The sequence below is a fragment of the Rhipicephalus microplus genome, unplaced genomic scaffold (genome assembly GCF_043290135.1).
Source record: "Rhipicephalus microplus isolate Deutch F79 unplaced genomic scaffold, USDA_Rmic scaffold_56, whole genome shotgun sequence".
Taxonomy (NCBI): domain Eukaryota; kingdom Metazoa; phylum Arthropoda; class Arachnida; order Ixodida; family Ixodidae; genus Rhipicephalus; species Rhipicephalus microplus.
The window spans coordinates 917366-945348 of NW_027464629.1; the positions used below are offsets into that span (position 1 = coordinate 917366).

At 45.8% G+C, this 27983-nt stretch overlaps 1 protein-coding gene across 1 annotated transcript in view; it reads right to left on the reverse strand.

Annotated features, from left to right (window-relative positions):
* LOC119173770 (multidrug resistance protein mrp-7) overlaps window positions 1-27983 on the reverse strand; it is a 79441-nt gene that overhangs the window by 19969 nt on the left and 31489 nt on the right. Inside the window, exons 8-13 of the mRNA XM_075884931.1 lie at window positions 27746-27951; window positions 24515-24691; window positions 23097-23264; window positions 12600-12784; window positions 1933-1999; window positions 58-268 (exon numbers count right to left, since the gene is read on the reverse strand). Coding sequence (XP_075741046.1) covers window positions 58-268; window positions 1933-1999; window positions 12600-12784; window positions 23097-23264; window positions 24515-24691; window positions 27746-27951 — 1014 coding nt within the window. The remainder of the gene's footprint in view (window positions 1-57; window positions 269-1932; window positions 2000-12599; window positions 12785-23096; window positions 23265-24514; window positions 24692-27745; window positions 27952-27983) is intronic.

Below are 27983 nucleotides of genomic sequence, written 5' to 3' on the forward strand. Positions count from 1 at the left end.
GATCCTTTTGGCTGGTGTTTCTGAAGCTCATTTGTTCATAGCAAGAAATTTACTTACCGTCTCCTATGCAAAACACGGCGAGCCATCGTAGAATGTTCCCGTCTGAGCGTGTCGTATTTACGGTAATGCCCATCATCGTTGTCGTCCACGATTTAATGCAAAGCATTTGACAGGCCACAAATGCAGCACTCGCTACCAAGCATGACAGTGCAATCGGTGCGCATGCGCCAGAGTACTTGAAGTATGCTCGAACGATTTCGAAGTATTCCTGAGAAAAAAAACCATTCACAATAAGCTACATATGTGGGCAAAGGCTGCCACTCAGACTACGCTAATTGAGTTAGGACGCTATATGTACATCTTTGCAATCAAAGTAATTTAAGTTTATTTTTAAAACTTTTCAAGCTCTACGTGGCTATAATTGCGTAAACGAAGCTACCACAGTCAATTTGGACAGTGGATGATCAGCCAAAAACGGAACAAATGCACTAGTTTTTCTTTGTCATCAAAATTTCATGCTCCATAAGGACAAAGCGATGATTACCAGCACTTCGAACGTCACAGCCCAAGCAGCTGAAGAAGAAGTAACAGATAAGGAAGGGTAGGTAGGATAACCAGTCTAGGAAAGCCGGTTCGATACTTTACACGCGAGAACGGGAATGGGGAGATGGAAACAGGAAGCGGAAAGAGAGGGAAGAAAGAGAAAGGTAGCACATAACAAAACACACACAAACATACAGTGAGATGTATGTTCGACGCGCTCGCGTGCTACGAGACATGGCTGTCACAGCCGCTTGTACAAGTTCACAAAAAAAAATGCCTCGCATTTCTTCGCGAACTTCAGTGACTTTCACTGCATATGTCTATCTATCTGTCTAGCCGCCTACGACTTTTAGCTCTCCTGACCGTTCCGATAATGGGGTATATACCAAAATTGGCACGGCATAACATGACTGAATGACGAGCATAAGCGACTAGTCATAACATGAAAATCACCACGTGTATGTCACGAATGTCATGTTTACATCTCATGGTCTTGCTCATCTTGCAGTGGTTTTGTTAACATGACGTATTGTAAAACTAATATGGTATGACATGACTGCATGGCGAACATAAGGGACAAACCATAATGTGAAATTCATGACGTGCATGTCATGTAAGCAATCACTACAGGCCATGCTCATGGTGCGCTCGCGCTCTTTTTGCTAGCTTCAAATATACCCAATTTGGTATTAAGTGATGTGAATGAACGACGAAGCTAATGACACGTCTAAACATGATAATCATGACATTCGTGTCATAAAAAACATGACAATATGCTACACTCATAGCACGCTCATGGCTGTTTTGTTAGCTTCACCTATACTAACTTTGGTATTACGTGACGTGAATAGACGACTAAAGCCAATGCCAGGCCCAATCATGATAATCATCACATAGAAGTCATGCGTGCCACCATTTACGCCCGCCTGATAACGCTTAGCTGATTTTAAAGTGTCATATCAACCTTCCTCATTCGTGCTTCGCATATCATTGATTCCCACTGTACGTGGGATCCGCCATGTTTTATAGAAACTTTAGGAGTTCCTTGGTCGCTTTCAGCTGCGTTGTCCTCTATGAACGACATTAAAAAATAAATTCAATAGATATTGAACATTCGTTATACAGGTATATGGGTGCTTGAATATTCTCGCATATATTCATTTTTTTCATAATTCAGGCCTGCTATTGTTTTGTATTTAGTGTGAGTACACTAATTTAGGGGCATTACACCAATGAAGAACTGAAGAGTAGATATATTTTTGTGGTCGGGGTGGATAATAAACAAGCGTCACAGGGCTCACAAAATGCAACTATGGTGACCGTCATCTATAGCTTGCAAGGATCCCTACTTAAGGATGTTTGCAGAAAACAAAGGGAAAACTCAGTCACCATTTTAGACATTTCTTCTTCTTTTATGACCCTCATTGCTTGTTCGTCTTTTTCTGACTGTGGTCCGCTGCAACAGAAAAGAATTCATCAGTAATATTTTGACACTTTGCGTGCCTACCCCCCACCCTCACCTCTCAGCTGACTGCTCCCTCCTACACCCCCTGTGCTCAAGCCAATGATGTGACTATAACCATGAAGAAACAGTATCGATAAGAAAAATATGGCAAGTAGAAGTGATCGTCTTGACCACTCACTTAATAATTATCACTCAAGCGAGCACATAAGTAACCGAGAAATACACCACGATATAATACGCATGTATTGAAGCAGAAATATGTCACAACGCATCTACATTTTATACAAGCAGATGATACGAATAACTGTACTTCCGGGTGAGAGACTGACAAATAGCAGTGTCGTTAAGAAAGCATTTCTGTTAGTTACACCAAATATTATCCAGGTGCTATACTCGGGGTCGAGGGTTGGTCAACTCAGTCAACTGATTGTTCACCTGTGTATAGTAGACTTTCTCCAATTGTAGCTTTTACGAGATACCACCAAAATAGCTTAGCAATTGACGTTGCGCGCTGCTAAGTTCAGTGACGCGGTTTCGGCTCCCAGTCGCCACGGGCTCACTTCCATGAGGGCTAAATGGAAGGACACCGCCGTGCTTGGATTTAGGTGGAAGTTGAAGGGTATTTGCAAAACGTTTTTTCAAGTAACAATCGAATTATTTATTCAATGGAGTTTAATGGTTGACGAACAGGCTGCCATACAACCTTGTTTTAGTATACGCCTAGTATAGCACAGTCCCAATGATCTGTCGCACCTTGTAATTTCTTTTTTTTTTCCTCGCCTCTATGAGCGCACTGGAAGCTAAGCAGGAAACAGGGGCAAGGGGAAAGAAGTTACGTCACGTGCGCGTCAGGACCTTGAGCATAGTAGTCTTTTTTAGGATACTTGAACGCAGAACTTTGGTCTGTATTTCAGTACGTCACACGACTCCGTCACCCGGCCAAAGTTTAAGGATTTTCTGGACGCCCAGCCATTGAACTAGTGGCCGTGTTCATATTTGTTAACATTGTCCACCAAAAAGCTGTCAATACTCATATCTGAGGTACAACATCAATACAAAGGTATTTGATGCCGCGTTTCTTCACTAAATAATATATAAATACATAATTATACGGACTCTAGTGTTCCTTAGGCTGCACTGAAAATGCAATGTTATGCACGAAAAAGCCCTCTCTCGGCGATATGATGCTGCCACCTGGCAGTGGTCCTGGGTTCTGCACAAGCTCATCTTTTCCGATGGCACTGCCTGATTGTGTCCTTATCTCACTCATTGACTTCTCTATTTTATCAATGCCAGCCAGATGCGGCCGATTCGACATAGAGAATTCTCTGCCTGAGGCAAGGCAAAACATAAGTGGTCGCTTGATGAAATACAACCAACTCTACAAGACACGCCCCGGGACTCATGTAGTACAGCCGGCAGAAGACTTTGTAGCGAGGTATGCAGATGCGCAGCTAAATATTTTTAACACATATGCCTTGGGTCAAAACGGTGACGGCAAGCTTTTGACCACCTCCCTTTTAACCACTGCTGAGATCAATTAAACGACCTTTCTATGCCCTTAACAAAGCTGTTTCTGTCTTTCTTACCCCGTTCTTTACTTTCAGTGTAATCGCGAGTGCGTGGGCGGGAACTTGGCTGCTTCATGCAGTGGCCTCAGTAACTCACGCCAAGCACAAAAAAAAACATCACACAAAACACATGTAGAGGGCACAGTGGAAGACAGTGCCGAAATAGGTTCATGAACGCACCGCATCAACATATACACACAGCACCTAAATTTTGCAAATGGTCCCGCAACTTGGTGTGGCGTGGTCCCAGAACTCTCCTGGTCAGGAGCTGGGAGGGGAGAGTCCGAAATGGGAGGCGGGAGAGGTCGTCAAAATCGGAGTGATAAAAGCTAGGCACAACTGTGAACTTTCCGTGGCTGCGCTCTTGTGGAAAAGTGCTGTGGCAATCGGAGTCCCCTGAGCTGCCACCACAGGCAGCAGTACCACGGTGGGCTTCGACGAATGCCTCGTTCCTCGTTCGGAGCCGGGTCTCAATAAAATTTGCTGTCTCGTTGGGTTTTTTTTTTACGCAAAGGCGGTCCATCGACATATTTCTTCTCCACTAAGACGTGTTGCTAAATTAGTTGTTTCATTCGGAAGAAATGTTAGGGGTGCAGCCGACATAAACGAAAATAAGCCCCATCCTGTCCCCTTACTTATTTTCATCTATGTGGGTTGCGTCCTCAATATTTCTTCACATTTGTTCTCCCTTGGCTGCGAGGTGTTCAGTCTGTTGCAGGTGTATGCCCTTCCTGAAAATGCGTCAACGAACCAGTTTTTAGGTTCGCAGTCACCGGGAGAACCCCTATGCTGGTGGCGGTCATAACAGGAGACACCTGTTGTCCGGGCAAGGCACTGTCACTGCAAAGCAGGAGCGCTACCGTAGTGTCCTACACTCTTTACGTACTGTATTTTCATAACGTTAAATTTCTATATACGTAGAAATACGAATGTATGATATATAGCTGACATTGAAAGAAAAAACCGCCGGACTTGCGCGCAACGCGCAGCATAGTCACAGCGAAAGCTGCAATAACTGCCTTTCAGAGGCTTTTTTTTTTCAGAACTATTTGGGTAACTTCCGCAAGCATATTTGCTGGGTACCCACTACGCCAAAAATAGTAGATTGATATATGAAGTTTAACGTCCCAAAACCACCATAGGATTATGAGGAACGCCGTAGTGGGGGGCTCCGGAAAGTTCGACCCCCTGGGGTTCTTTAACGTGCACCCAAATCTGAGCACATGGGCCTACAACTTTTTCGTTTCCATAGAAAATGCAGCCGATGCAGCCAGGATTCGATCCCGCTACCTGTGGGTCAGCAGCCGAGTATTTTAGCCACTAGACCACTGCGTCAGGACACTACGCTATAAATAATAGTAATCTTGTGTACTATGTTAGCATACACTATATATGCTATTCTTCAACATTCTTCAGTGAAGCATGATATCCGCCTCACACTTCGAAGGAATTCTGTGGAACTTTTTTACGTAGTGGCTGACGATGATAAGGAATTATGCATGAAGTGCGTATGCGCCACAGTTAATAGGTCAACAAAAATTCCGCCATATCCACGAAGTGAATGATGATGAGTGGGCGAAGCTCCGGAGGTAAACCTGGTAAACCATGAATCCTCTGTACATTTTGCCCACTCGATTTTATTACATCGCTCCCCCTAGCGTACGTCGCCGCACTAAATCGAACGATTGCCTTCAACCAATGACTCGCGCCATATGTGACATCATTCCTATTTTATAAGATCTCGCGTCTTTCATCAACTACAAGTACTGCTTTCTAGTTTATAACATCTTGCATCTTTTCATCATCAGCTACAAGTACCACCATCTAGTAAACACTACAAGAACTAAACGAGAGGTGGCTACATACAGGAGACGGCACCGCCATCTAGTGAACACTGCAAGAACTAAACTAGAGGTGGTTACATACAGGGGACGATACCGCCATCTAGTGAACACTGCAAGAACTAAACTAGAGGTGGCTACATACAGGCTACAGGGGATGCACAGCCCACGCCCTAAGGAGCTTCGCCCCTAAAACAAGCTTTTGTAATGCCTTTGAGCATTGGAAGACCCAATAGTGTGGAAGAGGACGAAGAGGTTGGGATTGAGCCGCTTTTTAATGCCGCATGAATTCGCGTGGTTTTCGTGTGGAAGAGGACGAAGAGGTTGGGTTGGAGCCGTTTTCTTTGTCCTAGCTTGACGAGCAGTTCTGCGGAAGGTTTCCTTGAGTGAGACAAGATTGGTGACAAGATTGGTGGAGCTGCTGGGTACGACAACTGACGACGCACCCCATGCACAAGAGCCCGCCCAGGAGCCGGAACACAAGCCCTGTGCCCGTGGACACGCCAGTTCACAGAACAAGCCGCCGCCAACGAGGCCTACCACCAGAGACACCGGCACAGCTTATCCATAGAGCGACTATGACTTCGCCTCAAGGCGTCATGGAAACTCCTACGTCGTCGGCACCAATTTATTGCACTGTCCAGAACCCGCTGATGCCTAGTCCCTTTCACGGAGAGCTGTTTGAGGATGTGGACGACTGGCTGAGCGAGTTCGAACACGTCGCAGCGATCAACTACTGGGACGAAGCCGCCAAACTCCGCAACGTCTACGCGTGTTTGAAAGACGGCGCCCGAACGTGGTTCATGAACAGAAGTGATGTCTTGACATCCTGGCGCGAGTTCCAGCATCGCCTCTTGGAGACCTACCGGAGCCCCGACCGCCGCGATCGTGCTGAACGTGCATTGCATTCACGCATCCAGATGCCTAATGAGACCGTCACCATGTACGTGGAGGACATGACGCAGCTTTTCAGGCGAGCGGATCCGGCAATGCCAGAAGAAAAAAAGCTACGCTATCTGATGCGAGGCGTGAAGGAGCAGCTTTTTGCTGGTCTAGTGCGGAGTCCTCCGAAGAGTGTAGCAGAATTCCTGACCGAAGCCACTACGATGGAGAGGGTACTTCATCAGCGGTCAGCCCTACTCGACCGGCAAGTGAATTCTGCATCACCTACTGAATTTTCCGCCAGCTTCGGGAGCAACAGCATTGAGTGGATTCGCGAAATCGTCCGCTCCGTCGTCCGCGAGGAAATCGCGAAACTACACGGGGCGAGACAGCCGGAGGTAAGCAGCATCACCAATATTATTCGGGACGAGGTCCAGCAGGTGCTTCACAGCCGTCGCCCTCAACCAACGGTTACAAATCTAGAACCACCTCCTGCGTCCACTGATGTTGGGAACCGCACATATGCCGAAGCTCTGCGCACTTCCATGCCGGTCTCAAGCCCTGCAGTCCCAATCCAGACGATGCCGCCAGTTTCAATTCAATCTGCGCATGCTGGTTTGGACATCGACGGTCGCCGTGCCCCTCCGCGGAAGTCCGATATTTGGCGTACGTCGGATAGAAGACCCCTCTGCTTCCATTGCGGTGAAGCCGGTCACATCTACCGGGAATGTCCATACCGACAACTTGGACTGCGCGGTTTCTCTATTCATTCGCCTCGTCCCCTAGTTGGTCAGAGGCCAAGAGAAATTGAGGACTACCTCGCGCAGCAACGTCTGCCTTTCTCACGGCGTCAATCGCGGTCTCCATCTCCACGACGACCCGCAGCTATTGGACCACGTCTCAGTACGATGGCACGGGGACGTTCCCCAAGCCCTCGTCGGGAAAACTGAAGGCAGCGACCTTCGGGGGCGAGGTCGCTGGGACTAAAAGTGCGGAAGACCTCCTATCGACGCTTCCACAAAACGCTGCAGACATTGAATTGACGTCTGAGTGCAGTGCGAGAGAAATGCCGGATTGTGCGTCTGAATCCAGTGGCCGAGTCTCACTCGACATTCCCGTGCTGATAGACGGTCTTCAGGTCAGCGCATTGGTGGACACAGGTGCAGATTATTCTATTATGAGCGGAAAATTGGCAACCAGTCTTAAGAAAGTGATGACACCTTGGAATGGGACGCGTATTCGCACTGCTGGAGGCCACGTTATTACTCCATTGGGTCGCTGTACCGCAAGAGTGGAAATACGCGAGTCAACGTTTGTGGTAACCTGCCTCGTACTACGCGACTGTTCTCGTCAGCTCATCCTTGGAATGGACTTCCTTCGAGAGAATGGCGCGATCATAAATCTCCGCGAGCGAATGGTGACTTTCTCGACGCAACTTGCAACCGATCGAGGCGCTGATAGCTGTCGTAGACCTGCGCTGCGTGTTGCCGACGAAAGCGTGACGTTGCCTCCCCGAGCGACTGCTTTCGTAGAAGTCACCTGTGAAGACCTCCAAGACGGTGACGTGGTCGCCGAGAGCAACGTATCCCTTTTACTGCTTCAAGGTGTGTGTGCAGTGCGAAGCATTCTGCGTGTGCGTGACGGACGGTCGCAGATACTCGTCACAAATTTTAACTTCGAGCACCGACATCTTTTCCGCGGCACCACCGTGGCCTTCGGAGACCGTGTAGCGGATGTCACCGAGTGCTTCGCATCCGAGGAAATGGTTGATGGAGATAAGTTTCTGGACCACATCGACGTCAGTTCGAAGCTTTCGGACGAGAAGAAGGCCGCACTGCATACCCTGCTGAAGGAATTTAAATCTTGCTTCGCCTCTTCATCTAGAGTCGGTCAAACACCCCTCATAAAGCACCGAATTATTACCGACGATGATGTTCGCCCAATCCGCCAGCAACCTTACCGTGTTTCGGCTAAAGAACGCGAGACTATACAGACGCAGGTAAAGGAGATGCTTGACGACGGGGTGATACAACCGTCGAGCAGCCCGTGGTCCTCGCCAGTCGTTCTAGTAAAGAAGAAAGACGGAACGCTGCGATTCTGTGTTGACTACAGGAAACTCAATAGCGTCACCAAAAAAGACGTCTACCCGCTTCCACGGGTTGATGATTCTCTCGACAGGCTACGACACGCGAAGTATTTTTCATCGATAGATTTGAAGAGCGGCTATTGGCAGATAGAGGTCGATGAGCGAGACAGAGAGAAGACAGCGTTTGTAACTCCCGATGGGCTTTATGAATTCAGAGTTCTTCCTTTCGGCCTCTGTTCGGCTCCCGCAACATTCCAGCGAATGATGGATACCGTTCTCGCTGGCTTGAAGTGGCAAAGCTGCCTTGTATACCTTGATGATGTGGTCATCTTTGCCGAGAGTTTCGAAGAACATCTGAAGCGTCTAAGAATGGTTCTGGAAGCTATTCGTTCGGCCGAACTCACGCTAAAACCCCAGAAGTGCCATTTCGGCTACGATGAGCTGAAATTTCTGGGACATGTTGTGAGTGCGGATGGAGTGCGGCCTGACCCAGAAAAAACTGCAGCAGTCGCCACCTTTCCTGTGCCGTCAGACAAAAAAGCGGTGCGGCGTTTTCTCGGCTTGTGTGCTTATTATCGCCGATTCATTACCAACTTCTCGACGATAGCCGAACCGCTCACGCGACTCACCCGAGATGATGTACCGTTTGCCTGGACTACAGAGCAAGAAGCAGCTTTCGCAGAGTTACGGCAGCGAATGCAAGAGGCACCTGTTCTTGCGCATTTTGATGAGGACGCTGATACCGAAGTTCACACGGATGCAAGCAACGTCGGACTTGGCGCTGTCCTTGTACAACGGCACAACGGCGTAGAACATGTCATAGCTTACGCCAGTCGTACTCTCTCTCGAGCCGAGGCCAACTACTCCACTTCAGAGAAGGAATGCCTCGCGGTCGTGTGGGCAACGGCAAAGTTTCGACCTTACCTCTACGGCCGCTCCTTCAAGGTGGTGACCGATCACCATTCGCTGTGTTGGCTGGCCAATCTCCGTGATCCGTCTGGTCGTCTCGCTCGGTGGAGTTTGCGCTTGCAAGAGTTTGACATCATGATTGTGTATAGGTCTGGGCGCAAGCACGAAGATGCCGACGCACTTTCTCGAGCACCCGTGGGACATCCTGATATGGACTCGGAATATGCTGATGGTTTTCTCGGAGCCCTCAGTGATTCTGACTTTATGTCTAGACAGAGAGCCGATCAGGAATTGCGCCCTATTATTGATTCCTTAGAAGGCCGAAATTCTCACACTCCTCGGCGCATCGCTCGCGAATTGTCATCCTTTTGTCTAAGGAGGGGCATTCTTTACAAGAAAAATGCTCGAGGTAGCAACAAAGCCTTCCTCCTCGTTGTACCAGCCGACATGCGGGATGACATCCTCCTCGCGTGCCACGACGAGCCCACGTCGGGACACTTGGGCTACTCGCGGACTCTCGCCAGAGTGCGCCAGCAGTACTATTGGCCACGACTTTCGACCAGTGTACACCGCTACGTGCAAGGCTGCCGCGAGTGCCAGCGTCGCAAGACGCCACCCGTGAAACCTGCGGGCCTTCTCCACCCTATTACACCACCACGGACACCTTTCGACCTCGTGGGAATGGACCTTCTAGGACCCTTCCCTTTGTCGGCCACTGGTAACAAATGGATTATAGTGGCAACCGATTACTTGACCCGGTATGCTGAGACAAAGGCGTTACCCCGCGGCACGGCGTCTGAAGTGGCGAAGTTCTTCGTGCAGCACATCGTCCTCCGGCACGGCGCGCCGTCATGTGTGATTACGGATAGAGGAACATCATTTACGGCACAAATGCTAGAGGACATTTTCAGACTGAGCTGCACGAGTCACCGAAAAACAACGGCTTACCACCCACAAAGTAATGGACTGACGGAAAGGCTCAACAAGACCATAGCGGACATGCTGTCAATGTACGTGGACGTGCAGCACAAAACCTGGGACGATATCCTCCCATACGTCACGTTCGCATACAATACGGCAATGCAGGAAACAACCCGATTTTCACCTTTCCACCTTGTTTATGGACGCAACGTACAAACGATGCTTGACGCTATGCTGCCGTACGATAATAGCGATGCTCTTTCTCCAGAAGCCGAGCAATACACGCAGTACGCCGAAGAGGCTCGTCAACTGGCTCGCGTGAACATCGGTCACCAACAAGACGCAGATGCACGACGTTACAACCTTCGCCGTCGAAACGTCGCATACCACCCGGGTGAACGAGTGTGGGTGTGGACTCCTGTCCGACGACCAGGCTTGTCTGAAAAGCTTCTGAGCCGTTATTTCGGACCATACAAGGTTATCCGACGTGTGAGTGATCTTACATACGAAGTACTTCCGGACGGCACAGTGTCGTCACGTCGACAACATCGGCCCGAAACTGTGCATGTCGTACGACTCAAGCCGTACTACACACAATAGTCTCTATGCTTGCGAGTTACTTCGCAAACGTGACAGTGATCTCATGTGGTGTTTTTTTTTTTTTCTTCTTGACTCTTCCACTGGTGCTGTTGTGTTCGCGCATGGTCCAAGTGCTTGTGCGCCCTCTTTGTTTTCCCTGGCACTCACTTTGTGATTCTCTGCGTCAACGCGTGTTCTAATTATGGGTTTTTTTTTCTTCTTCTTTTATTTAGAAGCATCGAGTCGATGCTTTTTAAAAGGGGGGACTAATGCCGCATGAATTCGCGTGGTTTTCGTGTGGAAGAGGACGAAGAGGTTGGGATTGAGCCGCTTTTTAATGCCGCATGAATTCGCGTGGTTTTCGTGTGGAAGAGGACGAAGAGGTTGGGTTGGAGCCGTTTTCTTTGTCCTAGCTTGACGAGCAGTTCTGCGGAAGGTTTCCTTGAGTGAGACAAGATTGGTGACAATATGCTATTCTTCAACATTCTTCAGTGAAGCATGATATCCGCCTCACACTTCGAAGGAATTCTGTGGAACTTTTTTACGTAGTGGCTGACGATGATAAGGAATTATGCATGAAGTGCGTATGCGCCACAGTTAATAGGTCAAGAAAAATTCCGCCATATCCACGAAGTGAATGATGATGAGTGGGCGAAGCTCCGGAGGTAAACCTGGTAAACCATGAATCCTCTGTACATTTTGCCCACTCGATTTTATTACATCGCTCCCCCTAGCGTACGTCGCCGCACTAAATCGAACGATTGCCTTCAACCAATGACTCGCGCCATATGTGACATCATTCCTATTTTATAAGATCTCGCGTCTTTCATCAACTACAAGTACTGCTTTCTAGTTTATAACATCTTGCATCTTTTCATCATCAGCTACAAGTACCACCATCTAGTAAACACTACAAGAACTAAACGAGAGGTGGCTACATACAGGAGACGGCACCGCCATCTAGTGAACACTGCAAGAACTAAACTAGAGGTGGTTACATACAGGGGACGATACCGCCATCTAGTGAACACTGCAAGAACTAAACTAGAGGTGGCTACATACAGGCTACAGGGGATGCACAGCCCACGCCCTAAGGAGCTTCGCCCCTAAAACAAGCTTTTGTAATGCCTTTGAGCATTGGAAGACCCAATAGTTGCGCGAGTCAAATTGTATGACGCCCTATTTTTCCTTTTTTGTTCTAAAACGCTTTAGTACTTGTAATAACGCGATCTTTTATCGACATCAATCCTCCATATGGCGAGTTCGCAAACGAGTCGCAAGTACCGGCGTGGCTCAGTGATATAATATTGGGCTGGCACGCAGGGGACCTATATACGAATCTTATTGTGTCTTTAATGTTTTTTATTATTTACCGAGCTCCTTTGAGACCCCAAGGCGGAAGCTGTTATCGCCTTGGGATCTTATAACAGCTTTCGCTGTAAAAAATAATTTTGCAGGCCCATGTATCGCGCTTACATCTTTGGCTCGCGTGTTTTCAGAAGCCCCCAATACCGACCGGCCTCATTTTTTGACCGCGCCGAAAGAAGCATGATAAGGCCCTTTTAAGGAAACCGGGGTAGTCAAAATATATTCGGATTTTCCCCAACGATATGCTTCATATTCATTTGTGATTTGAGCTTGTAAAGCCAAAAAAAATTATTGCGTATGCAGCACAGAAAGACGAGCGAAATACGGGATCTTGTGTTGACATGTTTTTGACACGTCATAATGCATACGGTGTTTACAGTAAAGCAATAAAAAAAAACCAGTGCCTATAATCGCTTCATCTGCTGCGGACTTACTTCATGCTGCTTGCGCGTTCCGGCAGGCGCTTCGACGTCGGTTTCTCAAACAATTCCACAGGCGCGTCAGGGTGGTTTTTAAGGTCTTTCAAATCACGAAACGTGAATCCTCTCTTTCCATGCATCAACACCCATTGATTTGGAGACAAATGCATTCTTGAGTTATTCGTCACCAGGACCCGTGTCTGTGAAAAAAATAACAGTGCAGTGAATGTCACAGCACAAATTTGTTATTCGTTCTTTTGTCTTCATTTCTAACAAAACAAAATAGAAATTTGTACAGACCCACCTAAACAAAGCGAGGAGTTTCAACGTCAGGTGCGTTGACGTGAATGAAAAACTCAAACTTCTATCAATACAAACCTTTAGCTGGGTCATCCCCCTTAACTTGAAGCTTAGCACGTTAAGCAAGCAAACTCGACAGCACATGATTCTAACATCAAATTTTTTTTCAGAATGTTCTACCAAATTAACATAACAAAGTCACATAGATTATTTAAAGCAATATGTCAAGGATCTGATATATTCATACCTAGGCTTGACATGTATTTGAGTAAATGAACCAAAACTAGTCAGTTAGCTGAAGCATTTTATTACACAGGTTGTTTTTAAGCTATATAATTTGTTCATAAAAATCTTATGACGCTAAGGCTCCTGTTGCCCCTGCGCACGAACTCTATGTGGAGGTGCAAATACTTTGTCGCAATTGATATAATACGTTTATGACTAATTAGCTAGGATTCGTTCATTGCATTTTACTCACGAAATTGAGAGCAGGTGTTTACTTAAAAATGTGTAATTTGTGCAAATTTATAGCATGCCAATTTTTAGCAATACTAGCTCAAAATATAGTTCGAGATATTTATCATCGCCCCCGGCGTGCACAAACTGCAGCGGAACACAGGCATGGCCCGTGAACTTGGAGTGACGAAATTTGAGTGAAGTGACCCCAAAGCAAGATCTGCTAAAAAAACAGCAAGCATTCCGAAAAATGTTAGCAGACAGCTTACTGTTTGTGTGCGAATGGTTGTGCGTATCTCTTTCTTTGATAAACTATAAAGAGACACAAAAAATAGTTTTGCAAGAAAAACTGCCGCATATATGCGTCGGCCCAGAGTTTTGTGCTTCCCAGACAACGCGAAAGTTGCTATTCCGAGTTTCGTGTGCACTGTTCTACAGCAGCAGGCAAGCACGACGCATTACGCACAAAGTAAGGTGATGCGCCTGCCTAATGGTTCGCTCACACTGAGCATTCCGGCCGCCATAAGGCCGCTGAATGCGGTTCGGCGGCGGCGAGATCCGCCGAAAGGGCCCGCTCCCCGCCGATCGCTCTCGGACCGTTTTTGGAGGCGTCTGCCACCGGATCAGCTCGCCGAGAACCAGAGAGAGCACTTGTCGGGGAATTTTAAAAATGGCGGCTAAGACCGACTCACTTGTCATGCCTCAATGCATGTAACTGAATGTAGCCAAATAGAATTTAGCTCACTGTGTGTAGTATATATACTTCATGTCCCGATCTCCTGGAAGAGGAAGAAGTTGGTGTGACCGAGCACGTCATTGCTTTGCATATCAAGAGAGGTCGTGCAATTTTTTTCAACCGACAGAGAAGAAGGTGACGCTCCTCTGGCCACATCGCTTTCTTGAGGCCCAGGGTCGGGGAAAAAGAACGCACACAGAAGGCGAGAACATTGTCTACATTCTTGTACCCGAGTCTGCCGAGTCTGCCTTCTAGTAACCGGTGGTTTGCTACGACCTGTCCGCGGGGTGTCGGTTGTGTGTCGTGCGGCTGTGTTTTGTAGTTGTTCGATTTCCATTCTTTTGCTCTACTCTCTGACCTGATTGTACTGTGAGTACCTAATGTCTCTTTCCTCCCCTGGCCACAGGTCTTTCCTCTGGACGGCTTCTCTCCCCACTAAAGACAAGCCCATTGAGGCCTTTTTGCGAAGTGGTATCCATAGCGTTCCTGTTGCTCTAGTACCGACCAATGGACCAATGGGAGACTTATCCGTATAAAGAATCCGAAGGTTATTCAGGAAGAGCTGAGGAAAGCGACTCCACTCTACCAGAATGTCACCCATGTCCGACAATTTGGCAGGGGTGGCATTCTGTGCTGCTCTCCGGACCAGGCCTGCATTTCTGACCTTTTAAAGTGCACCGCGTTTGCATCTGAAGCGGTGAGCCCATTTATTTCTGTTCGTCTCACTTGCGTGAAAGGCCGAGTTCGTGGTGTAGATTCGAAGTGTGGCAGCTTGGGCTAGTTGGTATGGCATGACGATAGTTATAGCGCGAGAACAAAACGACGACACAGAGACAAGAAGGACACGAAAGACACGAGCGCTAACTTCCAACTGAGTTTATTGCGCAGAGCACGAAAATATATAGAGGAGACAGTGACCATGGCACAAGAGCAGAACATGATTAAGAAAACCAAAAACAAACACAAATACAAAGGCACTAAAAAACAGCAAAGAAAAACCTAGAAGAAACCGAACCAGAAAGGTAAAGCTACCTGCCCGCACCGAATCCTTCGAGGAACCTGCGTTCCTTCTCGGACTAAGCCACGGAGAGCTTGCTAATCCAAGGCACCTGTTCGCGTTACCTGCCCGCACCGAACCCTTAGAGGAACCTGCGCTCCTTCTCGGACAAGGCCACGGAGGGCTTGCTAACACAAGGCACCTGTTCGCGTGCCATCTGCGCAGCCTCGACAATGACCCGGGTGCCCACATCTCTGTGTTTGTACAACTTCGCTGTTTCCTCGAAGAGGGGAACACACTTGCACTCAGTGCAGTGCTGGGCAAGAAAACCATCTTTCCCGTTTTTAACATTGTTCGTGTGCTCTCTCAGACGATCGTTCAGACACCTTCCGGTCGTCCCGACATAACAAGCACCACATGAAAGGGGGGTCCTATAGACGACTTCCCGGGAGCAGGCCGTATACCTGTTTCGATGTTGAACTCTGCAATCTGTTGATGATTTCGTTTTCAGGGGGTTGGTAGATTTGGTGAGGCTGATTAATTTGAACGGTGCTGAGAATATGACACGAACTCCAAGCTTGGAGTTCGTGTCATGTGCAGGCGCCACATCAGTGTACCGATGCTCACGAGTGGTCGAAAACAGAGAGTCCCCACAGAGTCGGTCATTGTAACATTTGAAGGCGTACACAGACCAACACAGATTGAGGCATGACCTTTAATTTATATAGTTGGGGCTCTCGCTCCCCGCACGCTTCAATGCATCCAGTGCTGGCTATATGATCATACCGTTAAGGGGTGCAGATCGTCTCCTTGATGCCGCATATGCGGAGAAAAGCATTACCTGAAAACGTGTTCCTCGCAAAATGAACGATGCTGTCTTTGCCAAGGTGCTCACCCTGCTGATCATTCAAGCTGCCCGGCTAGAGATCAATAGCTCCAAATTTTAGAGATAATAGAAACGAAGCGATGCTCACGCCGTGAAGCTCGAGCCACAGTATTAGATAGATCGTGCGGGTTCGCTGAAGCTGCTGCTCGACATTCTAAAGCTATGAAAACCTCTATAGGAGAAGTTGTGGCAAATGCTGTTGAAAAGGCCATGTCGAAAGCAATGAACGCTCTGTTTTATACCCTATCAGAAACAATCGGGCAAGCTTTGACAACTCAGATGAGTCAAATCTTACATAGTGCAGTAAACTCTACTATGGATACAGGTATCGCGCTTACCCACAAAGGCATAGATGAAACCACGCCAGAAACTGCGTCTGGTGAAGAAACTGCGTTGAAGTACACTGATACTCTTCCATCTCCTTGCGAACAGCACGATGGGAGTGGTTCCGAGACCACTTCACAAACTGTTGAAAATATGGATTTGAACACTAGAGCCACAAAACGCCGGGCTTCCCCTTACTCACCGAAACCCACCATCCTCCATAAATTGAAGTTAAAAAAGTGCCAGGACAACAGTGCGCCGACGAAAGATGATTACTTAAAGGACAACATCATTCAGAAGGCAGTTGAGGCCGCTGGTATACCTTCAACATAGGGTCATTGAAAGTGCTTCAGTGGAACTGTCGCTCAATTCTTGCTGCAGCTACTGATATTTTACATCTTTCTACTGAATTTTCTCCTGAAATAATTATATTACAAGAAACATGGTTATCTACGGAAAAAAGTTTTAATCTTAGAAGCTATCACTGCTTTCGTTTAGATCACCGTACATGTAGAGGGGGGTTAGCGATTTTCATCTCTACGGGATTCGCCCATAGAGCGAAGATAGCATATCAGTTTACATCGACAGAGTGTGAAATTTTAGCAATAGATATATCTATTTCCGGTTGTACATCATTCTCAATAATCAATGCTTATTTCCCCACAGGTGTTGTGAATACTAGTTTATTAGATCCTGCAGTAGCCGCGTAAAAAAGAATATAATCATCGCAGGAAATTTCAATTCACACCACATGACATGGGGTTATAGATCCGAAGCCAGTGGAAAACGGTGTTTGGAATGGGCCAATCTGAATGGCGTTCACTGTGTGATTTCCAGATGCCCACCTTATATATTTGGCCTATCACGTTCTGCAATACACCTGACTTTTTCTAACTCAGGTTGTATCATTTCGTCCTGGTCCACCATCACAGCAGCCACAAATAGTGATCACCTTCCAATATTTTTTGAAATAATATGCCCACTTCGACAAATAAATATGTCCAAAATTATGTTAATTACACCAAAGTTAAAGATACATTACGATTAGGCTTAAATGAACAGGCAGGTTAAAGCGAGCTGGCAAAGGCCCTTAATTCACGGCAGCTATTAGGTGCCACTATGAATAAATTTGAATTCAGTAAACAGTCAACTAGCAGTAGTACTCATTCACCATGGTGGAACACTGACTGTGATCGCGATTATAGGCGACGAAAGGCAGCTTGGAAGAAACTAATCTACAACCAGTGTCCATGTAACTGGAAAGACTATAAATATGTTGCTGCTATATTCAGACAAACGGTTGAGAGAGCAAAAGAAGAGTACAACTCTAGACATTACAGTTATATGTCGGAGACAAAAAAGTAAGAAAGCTTTTTTTAGACTCTTACGATACAGAAAGATTGTTCCGACACCAATAAATCTAGAATCGATTTGTTTATCACCTGCAGAATTGTCGCAGTCATGGGAAACGATCGGAAAAGGCTTAGAAGATCGCTTTACATCGGTACTACTCCACCCTTTGCCGGACTCAGATAAAGCTAATGAACACAATGCAACAACACTAGAAGAAATATCAGAGGTAGTACAACCACTACCAGCTTCATCTCCAGGTCCTGATAACATAACAACAGCGATGATAAAAATTATGTTTGATTTGTCTCCCAGCAATCTCGTTAACTTTATAATTTTTCTATAGAAAATGCCTGGGTGTATCCTGACTGGAAAGTTGCTAAAGTAACACCACTACTTGAAAAACAGGGAGCTGGTTATGCTATAGACAACATTAGGCCCATTTCTCTCACTTCTAATCTTGTTCAGCTAATAGAACGGGTAACTACATCTACATCTACACCTTGAAAATGAATAGAGTAAAATTGTGTATTGAGTGAATCTCAAATTGGATTTCGACCTGGCTGCTCTATATGGTGTGCGCGTGTTGACCTGGAAGCTATAATTAAACTTGCTCGGCACAGAAAGCAATACGCCACTCTTGTAACTTTAGATATTGCTAAGGCGTACGACAGTGTGGAGCACGCCATCTTGATTAGTAGACTTCGATGTGTTAACGTTCTCGAGTATATCATTGCATGGATTCAAAATTTTTTAAATCGACGTACATTTTATTGTTTGCATAATGGGCTATATTCACAATATTACAAACAGACAAGGCGAATTCCTAAGGGATCCGTTCTTGCGCCCATTTTATTCAATATATTATTAAGCTCTATCCCTACCCACGATAAAGTGCGATAAAGTGTATACGCAGACGATATAGCCTTCTTTTCAGCTTCAAATTACGTACACTCGTTGTACAACATTTGAACATCATATTTAAAGGCTATTAATGTATGGCTTACTGACCTGCGCTTGTCCCTTAATGTTAAGAAAAGTGCTCTTCTTACATTTCCATTGAGTTCTCCTGTCAGAATAGAATTGATGTACGGACGGGACTTCATTCCAGAGGTAGACTCATTAAAATATTTTGGTATAATATAGACTTCGCATCTTAATTGGAGTTCACATATCCAGTATATTGCGTGTAAGGGATTACGTGCCATTGGGTTGCTCAAACGCATCAGCAATGGTCGAATTGGAATGCGTAGAAGAGCTTTGTTGATGACATATTGCATGTATGTCCACCCAATGCTAGAGTTTGGATGTGTGTTGTTCTGTGAGGGACCTACTTATAAATTACGTCTGCTTCTTTCTACAGAGCGTGAGGCATTGCGCCTATGTTTAGTCCTCCCTAAGTTTGTCGCTACTAATGTTCTTTATCATGAAGCACATCTGTGCTTTCTACAAACCAGGTTTCGCATACTGACTGTTCAAACATTTATGAACATCTATGCCTCCCCACAGAGACGCTCCCAATAGGTATTTATAAGAGAGCCTTCCATATTTTTTTTTATTGTGAGTGGTAACGGCTACGTCGACCTCAAATAGTTTATGTGCAAGAACTCTTACACCCATTAGGGGTAAAAATCCGTGATACGATTATCTCACAGGTACGGAATCCTATGGTCGGAATATAGTTTGACAATATATTTCCTACAAATGCTAAACTTTTGCCGATAAAATATTTGAATGGGTTGCTTGGAGACCATCTCAATAGCCTAAAGATAAGTTCAGTTATAGACACAGATGCTTCCGTTAATGCCGAGAAAGCAGGAGTGGACTCAACAGCATTAGATTGGTCTTATTCACTGCGATTGCCCAATTTTACGCCAATATTCCAGGCAGAATTAATGGCAGTGATTCTGACCATACGCAAGCTACCAACATATATCTCTACGGCTGTTATACTAACTGATTCTTTGTCAGTTTGCACTGCTCTGACACCACCAAAAACATCGCCTTGTTTATTAGAATTCCGTACATATACAACCAGTCACGTTCATGTTATCCGATTGGTTTGCGTGCCAGGTCACACTGGACTAATACTAAATGAAGCGGCGGACACACTGGCGGCAGAATCAATTCAGGGCCTCATCCTGAATATTCTAAGACTTTGCTGCTTATATACAATCACGCGATTTCGGAATTTCTGTATACGCCAGGAACACACAAACTCTTCTGTTCTAAATGGCGCAGATTTTCAGCACCTTAAGTTTCAGTGGTACAGCGCTTGGTGTGCAACAAGACAATTCGAAGTGACATTCACTAAATTGCGATGCAGGATTCCAACTTTAAACTTTTATTTATACAGACCTGGTTTTTTTTCTTCCCTTCATTGTCACTAGTGTACACAAACAGAAACTATAGAGCACTTTTTCACAGAATGCCGCAGGTATAAAAATTTAAGGAAAAAAATTTCTAATACCAGCTTTCCAAAAACAGGGGCTTGAGCTGTCTGAAACGGTACTACTCTTCCTAGTGGCTTCGGAACTAGGGAATTGCAACAGGAACATATATAGAGCCATATATAACTATATAAAAGAATGAAACCGGCTACCATGCTAATCTCATAAGTACATACTCATTACTTACTTTCGTCTTTAGTCTATTTCATATATTTTACTGTATTTTATTTATTTTGTATCCTACTGCCGCGCGATTCATGACCGATCCACTGTTGTGGGTCGAGACATTCCTCTTGGGACCAACCAACCAACCAAGACGAGCCCGGCAACACCACTGACGTCGACGATTTTTTTCTGCTCTTTCGTGTACTTTAAGACAGTGACTTGCAAGCAAAAAAAAGCAGTGCGGCATCTTCCTGTCCGGTCGTAAGCATACTCTTTTTTTAGCAGTGAAAGTGCGCGAAAAATCAAAGACTGCACGACCTGATTTCGATACATGCTCGCGTCTGTAAGCCGCGGCAACGGTTCCATCCTGCGTTCACCCCGTGGTTGAATGCTCAAGTGGCAGATGGCGCGCTATGGTTATATTTGGCGAATGAGGTGGTGCGGTGCGCGTCCAGTGCCAACGACACTGCGTTTGGGTGACAGGAGAATACCGGTCACTGTAGAAAGCGTATTTTTTAGGTTGAATGAGGCGCAAGCGAGATGACTTGCCGCTTTTTACGAAAACATACGGCCACGGCGCGCCACCATACGAGTTTTGTCACTCCCATGAGACGGGTAGTTCCGGTCTGGCATAGCGCAACTCTCACGCTTCATGCGTGCCTTGCGCAATCAGTTTCAATTTTCGCCCGTCTAGTTCGCTGATAAATAAACCGAACTAAGTGCACCCTTTTCGCTTTCTAAAGAATAGGTATGCCATGAAATAGCGCGCACTACAATGGGTGTATAAACACCTGTCCTCAAGTCAACACATTAAAACGTTAACGAACTTTTTTTCGTTCACGTTAAAAAAAAGTTCGTTAAAAAAGAAGATATACAAATTATCGCACAAATCATCATCAACGACAGCAGAATTGGTGGCTATCTTTGAAGCAATTAAGCTTATCTGCGAGAATCCTGAGCCACGAAAATGGGTGATATGCACTGATAGCAAACCTGCTCTTCAGCTAATGAGAAATGTGAGATCACCTTACAAAAATGGTGAAATAGCACAATGTATCGCAGAAACTGTGGAATATGCCTCATCGCAGGGTCACAACATCGTATTCCAATGGACACCCAGCCACATTGGAATAAAGGGAAATGAATATGCTGATAGTCTCGCGAAGAAAGCATTAAAGGAAGGATGGGATTGCTTAATCCCTATGTCTGGGGCGGATATTCGACATTTTATATCGCAAGGAGCTAACCATTGTTCGATGGAGAAGTGGTTTGAGAGCCCTAAATAAAAAAGGGTACTTTATGAAGTTGATCCACACAGAAAATTTTGCATAGCGACAGACCTCCCACGACACCTAGAGACATTGATCCACCGACTTAGATTGGAAGTAGCATACACAAACAGCTTCCGGCACAAGATACATCAATCCAACTCACCGGAATGCCATTGTTGTCGTGCAGAAGAAAATGTTTGCCATATTCTTTTGGAGTGCGTTAAATTCGCGAATGAAAGAGAAAAATTAAAGAACAAATTAGCAAGTTTGGACAGAAGGCCCCTCACAATAAACTACTTGGACCATGGCCTGAGATGCATCTCCAGAAAAAGGCAATAATCTTCCTGACAGACTTTTTAGTGGAGTCCGGACTGGACAAGCGCCTATGACTGACAGCCAGAGATGTGTTTTATATAAAAAGTGGTCATGTATATACTGACAATAGATAAGTAAGGTATGCGTGTAAGCAGTTTATGACTGTGTGAACTGCGCGAAAAAAACTGTGTATTGGCATGATATTTGAACTAGTTTCAGTGTGCTATTATGTTTTTTTCGTATTGTTAATTTTTGGGTAGCGTTCTATATTATTATTTTATTTTTCACTGCAGAACTTTGTGATATGGAGTAGCCAAGGCAATAGGCACCTCAACCTCTCCACAGCAAAACAGTTAAAACAGAACAGAACATAACTTTTGTTAATTAGTCGCTTTGGTACAGTATTACGTTAACTGTGGAGAAGTGCTTCCGCTTCGACGTGGAGTTCGTTTGCGAAAACGGCAGGAGCCTTACTGTCATACGAGTTTTATAAAGGATTTGTATTTTTTGGAAAACAGCCTCTCCTCTGCCTTACAATACAAAACTTACCTATATCTTACAAAACATTATCCGTGCCTTGCAAATTGCTAGCTATTCTAACACTATACTAATAGTTTGGGCCATTAAAAATCTAATAATGAAGGTTCATAACGCAAGCTCACAGAGTTATATGTGTAGCTTGCTCGAGTGTAGCTCGAGTGTAATGCTCGAGTGTAATGAGAGAACTCGTGCTATCAAAGGGACACTAAAGCACTTTTTTTTAACTAACTTGTAATGTGAAACGTAATTTCATGCGGCAAACTTGAAAATCAAGTCAAAGATCAAGTCGTGGGCGTTCTCCGAATGAACGTTTGCTCACCTATAGCACCATTGTTCAATCGAACATCGCGAAAAAAAGCTTTCAGTGGCATGTTGTAAACCGTCGCAAATAACAAGCTCACAATTAATTTGCGAATGAGAAACCACTTCAGTGTCCTTGTAACATGCTTTCTAACAATAAGAGAGTCATTCAACGAGCTCTTAAATTAATATACGGAATATCTTGAAAGCGATAGCTGAGTATAAGGTCCATTTGGTGCTAAAAATCCTTTTTTATGGGTTTGTGTGAGCTCTGGTGAAAACTCTCGAACACTTTCTTATCAGCATTTCTCATGTAGGGACATTTTTTGTTTAAATATTGGTTACAGGCAGGGTCGCAAGAGTGTTCCCTCTATCCAGCTTTCCTTACCATTATTAGCACCCTTAATTAGCCACCTCCTCACCTTGTTGCCCAGGATTCCATCGTGTCCCAGTACTCGCCGCATGATTTCCTTCGTCACGCGAGCATCTTGCGAGCTGGTCGGATCGTCCAACAGATAAATGTCGCTGCGCGAGTAGACGGCACGCGCCAGTGCCACCCGCTGCTTCTGGCCACCGCTCAACATTTCGCCCTGCATTTTAACGCAATAGCATTAGAGAGCTCATGCCGCAGGAAAGCCACCGCCAGCGTCGGCCCAGTTGGTTGTGAGCGAAAAATCGTCTGTGCGTCGGTGACCGAAAAATCAAGTTACGGAGATAGCCTCGGAGAGACCGCTATTCGTCCACGCGTGCACGCGCGATCACACTGACAAAGCCGCGCATTCGAAGAAAAAAAAAGTGCTCAAGGTCACGAGGCGCGATAGTTTCTTTGCCCTGCCACTCCTCCCTGCTTAACTTCAAGCGCTTTCGTCGGGACGAAAGAGGAGATAATGCAATTACAGCACGCGACAAATTTTTGTAACTCCACTTGCACTGGACAGACTCTTAAAATTTCTACGGCATTGAATTCGTGAGGCGATAAGCTCTTCTGGTGAATTCACTCCATGGTTACTTTAAAAGGTGTTTCAGGGCCTCTTTAACGCATTTTGTTCGACAGGTGTTACGACAAAAACGAGCCCAATCGGCGAGTATAGCGCGCGCTTGTCCAATTTACTGTGTGCGTAATTTTGTGCGTGCGTGTGTATGTAAAAAACATTAATAAGTATGCACTGAGCAGTTGAAGGGTGCACTAGGGGCCGGATTTCGCTATCGCGTTCAAATTTTAAAGGCGAAGCTTAAGGGTCCCCCAAATTTTGTAGTCGTAGAAGCTATTTATATTGAAGTGGTAATTAAAGCGTGAGGGTGACACGAAGGTCTCGCTGTTGTGCTCATAAACCCCACCTAATCAATCATGTGAGTGGAATAAAAACACATCACGTAACAGCAGGAATGAAAAATGAAGATATGGAATTCCATTTTTTCTTTGTTTTTAAGACACTATTATTTGTGGTTAGTGTAGAGTGAAACCCGTATATTGGCATCTATGTCAAATGCACCACCCTTAAGTCCAACTGTCAAGAGCCCGAAAAAGCAGAAACGTTTCTAACATTCCGAAATATTTGCGTCGCCGTCACAAGCACCACCCATATGCTAAAACCAAAAATACATATCGTTTTCAACACTGTCATTGCTAGTTCGAACTTAGCGAGCTCTTCAAGAAAGTTTTTGATGTATGCACGGGACAATGTCTGATTTACCCTTTACCCAAACGCTTCAGCACTTGTGTCTGCAGTTAGCTGGAATAGCATTATCGACAAGTCGCACTCTGAAACTATACCACATTTTGTTGCAAAAACTGTTATTTTCAAAGTAACACGGTCAGCAGACTTCCAGAAAAACTCACCTTGTCGCCAGCTTCAGTGAAGTCACCCGCCGCCATCCTGCTAATGTCGCGCGAGAGTTGACAAGCTTCTACAACTTTGCCATAGTACAGCTGATCAAACTTTCTACCGAATGTTATGTTGTCTCGTAGGCTCATGTTTAGTATTTGAGGCGCTTGAGATACAATAGCGATTGAGCCCTGCAAAAAAAGGTGGGGGGGGGGGCACTCAGCTCATTAATTATTAATTCACAAAACTCGTTTCATGATTGATCAATCTTATGCACGATAGGCGTTTGTTTTGAACAAAGATCAACCGGTAATGTGGATGGCGGCCACACGAAATGGTCGCAGGCTCTCAAAACAACGGTTTTTTGTTTATATCATCCGTGAGAATCTGCATTTATCACTATACACAGCGCATAAATGCACCCGCTCAAGAACCCAGACATTTTATTTATTTCTTCTTTTAGGAGCTAGAGCCCTGTCCGGCCGCCACCGGTGTGTGTTGCCAGTCGTCACTTCTCAGGTAGCCGCTGAAGGTCACCGCTCCAGTAGCCTCTCCGGTAATTCCAATAATGGTCACTAGATGCCCCGCCGCCACCCAAGGCATCGGCTTTCGATGGCCCGCGCGATCGCCTCCTCACGACTACGTCCACTTCGCTCTCGTCTCATCGTAGGCACGGCAACACGTGAGAAGTTACGACGATGAGTGTCACGCACGGGTACTGATATCCTCCCAAGCCCATCTCACCTGCCTGCTGTCAACCACGTTCAAGAACGCCTGATAGCTCCACGTTTGAAATTTATGAGTGTTGGGCATTTGACTCATGGCAGCGGCCAGTGTAACACTAAGGGACAGGTGGTAAACGTGCTGATCGACGTGGCCAACACTGTGCAGTGGCGGGTGGGGAACGTGCCTGACGACACTGCCTTCGACGTACACACCACGCGCCGGCTCATTCAGAAGCCTTCCTACAGAAATGGTCTCGACAAGAAACGCCCCGAGCCCCTCCGAGCAAGCTCGTCTAGCATAATTTACTTTGTTGATATAACGGTGATTTTTTTATCACTATTTCAACTTGCACCAAGGGAATGCTTGAGTGTGCGCGTAAGCGTATAACAAAAACCTGAGTGTCGATAACAAGCCCATCGATGAGGGCCACATTTTAATGTACTGTGGTCAAATATTAAACGCGAAGCATTTCTTAGCGAACTTCGGTGACTTCGAGCGTATCTTTCTTTCTATTTACCCGTTTACGTTTGGGTGGTCTCATGGTCACCCCTTAACTTGGCGTCAACCAAAATTAGCATGGGAGGTTAAGATGGTTTGACGAATATGACGCGCTTGTCAAGACATAAATAATGCCACAATCCTGCTGCGTACGTCATCAAACACTTCTCGCCACGAAGTCGCACATACCCACAGGCGGGTATGTGCCGCTGGTGTGCCGGTATATGACACAGGTTATTGCCACTTAGTATCTTCCCAGGAACAACGAGAACACACATGGGCAATTTTAACGCACGAGCATTAAGAAATAGCACACATCAATAGCGTCAAGCCGAATAATGCAAAAAATAAATATCAGAGTCCCAGCTGGAATCAAACCCAAGCCTTCTGTGTGGCTATGAAACATTTTACCACATAGCTACGCCATATCTCGAAACTACTTTTCAAATAAGCGCTGATCTTCGTGACACGTCAATAGTGGTTACAGTGCTGCCTACCCAATTTTAAAAACATTACATATGTACTCCTTTGATACAGCCGTCACATAGGGTTAACGTCAATTGTGGATAGTTGACATGCACTGAAGTTGGTTTATGTAGCAGTGTTCAGGACCAGCATCCTTGCGAGCATCAGTGATCATATCAGCTTCTGCTGTTGCTAATACGCATGTTACAATTGACATCGTTGCGCTAGTACAAACAACTGGTTCTGTAAACATCTACAACTCTTCAACATATATCTGTGCATGCGACATTTGTACATATGTTTAGCGCCCTTTCAAGGCGTGTCACTCAATAAAAAAATTACATCACAGTCAATTCTCTCCTCATGCTTCGCTCAACGTCGATTCTCAGGTACGTGAAATCTGCCAATTTTTTTCGAAGCAAAATTTTCACACATCGGGAACACCATAGTTCCTTTCGACCCTAATGCCGAATCTTCAAAGTCCCGGTATTGTTCACATCCTTTCACTCTGAACAACATTGGCGGAACTAGGTGAAGCCGTTATAGTCATAGAAATGCTACGCAAAACTTGAGTCAATTTCTACAAACCATGTGGGTCTCGCTTGAATGTTATTTTCACAGTCAACTGCAGTGGCCCAACGAATAGTCCCGTGTTTTTGTTATAAAACGCGAATCGTCTTCAGAGATAAACTCTTTTTTCTGGACAATGTTTCCATGGCGGTGAAACTATGATGGTCACCCATGCATTCCTTAAAGACGGTAGTGCCACCGTGGTGGTCAATATAGCTCTTAAGGCGCTCGGCTGCTGACCCGCAGGTCGCGGGATCGACTTCCAGCTGCGGCGGCTGCATTTCCGATGGAGGCGAAAATGTGTGAGGCCCGTGTATTTGAATTTAGGTGCATATCAAAGAACACCAGGTGGTTGAAATTTTCGGAGCCCTCCATTACGGCGCCTCTAATATTCATATCGTGACTTTGAGAAGTTAAACTCCAGATATTGTCGTCATTGATCATTCTTACCTCAGACGACTCGAAAAAGAAAATTATCTTCTTTTTACTTCTCAGTGGATGTTCTATTCCTTGCCCATCAATATTCGAAAACTCTCTGCACATAACAAAGTTTCACACTGCTCCATGTATCCGGTATTCGCACGCTTTTCATCCAAGTACGATGTCCTGTGACGAGTTCATTACGCGCCGTTAAGCCACGTGACGTCCCACTAGTTGCATGAAGGCGTCATAACATCGTCGAAAGTTTTTAAATGTGAAGGCGACGTAATATGACGACGTCATCGTGGGGGAGATGAATTCTCGTATTATTCGTCCAAGACTCCGCTGGACGCCCACAGTCATGTTTCGTGTTTGGTCAGGCTTGACTGTCCCCTTAATAACTTTACTTTCTTTATTGCCAAGCTGTCGTGTGGTTACACCGCTTGGATGCTGAGCGTGAATTTGCCAGTTCATGAGCCGGTGTCAACTACCATGCCATAGGCTCAACGCTACAGCGTTCAATCATGCAATGATGGTACAACAGCACCAATATCGCACACACTTACGTTGAGAGAGACAGAGCCGCTGAGATGCCTCATCTCACCGACTATGGCCGACAGGAGAGATGACTTTCCGCTGCCCACTGTGCCCACGACGCCAACAAGCGAGCCGCTCTCAACCAGCAAGTTCATACCATCCAAGGCAGGACTGTCCACAATGTCATTCTTCTTGCACCAAGCGAAAGAGCAGTCTTTCAATGCGACCTCACCAACTGCACAATGATTGTATGCGTTTTTGGAAGGT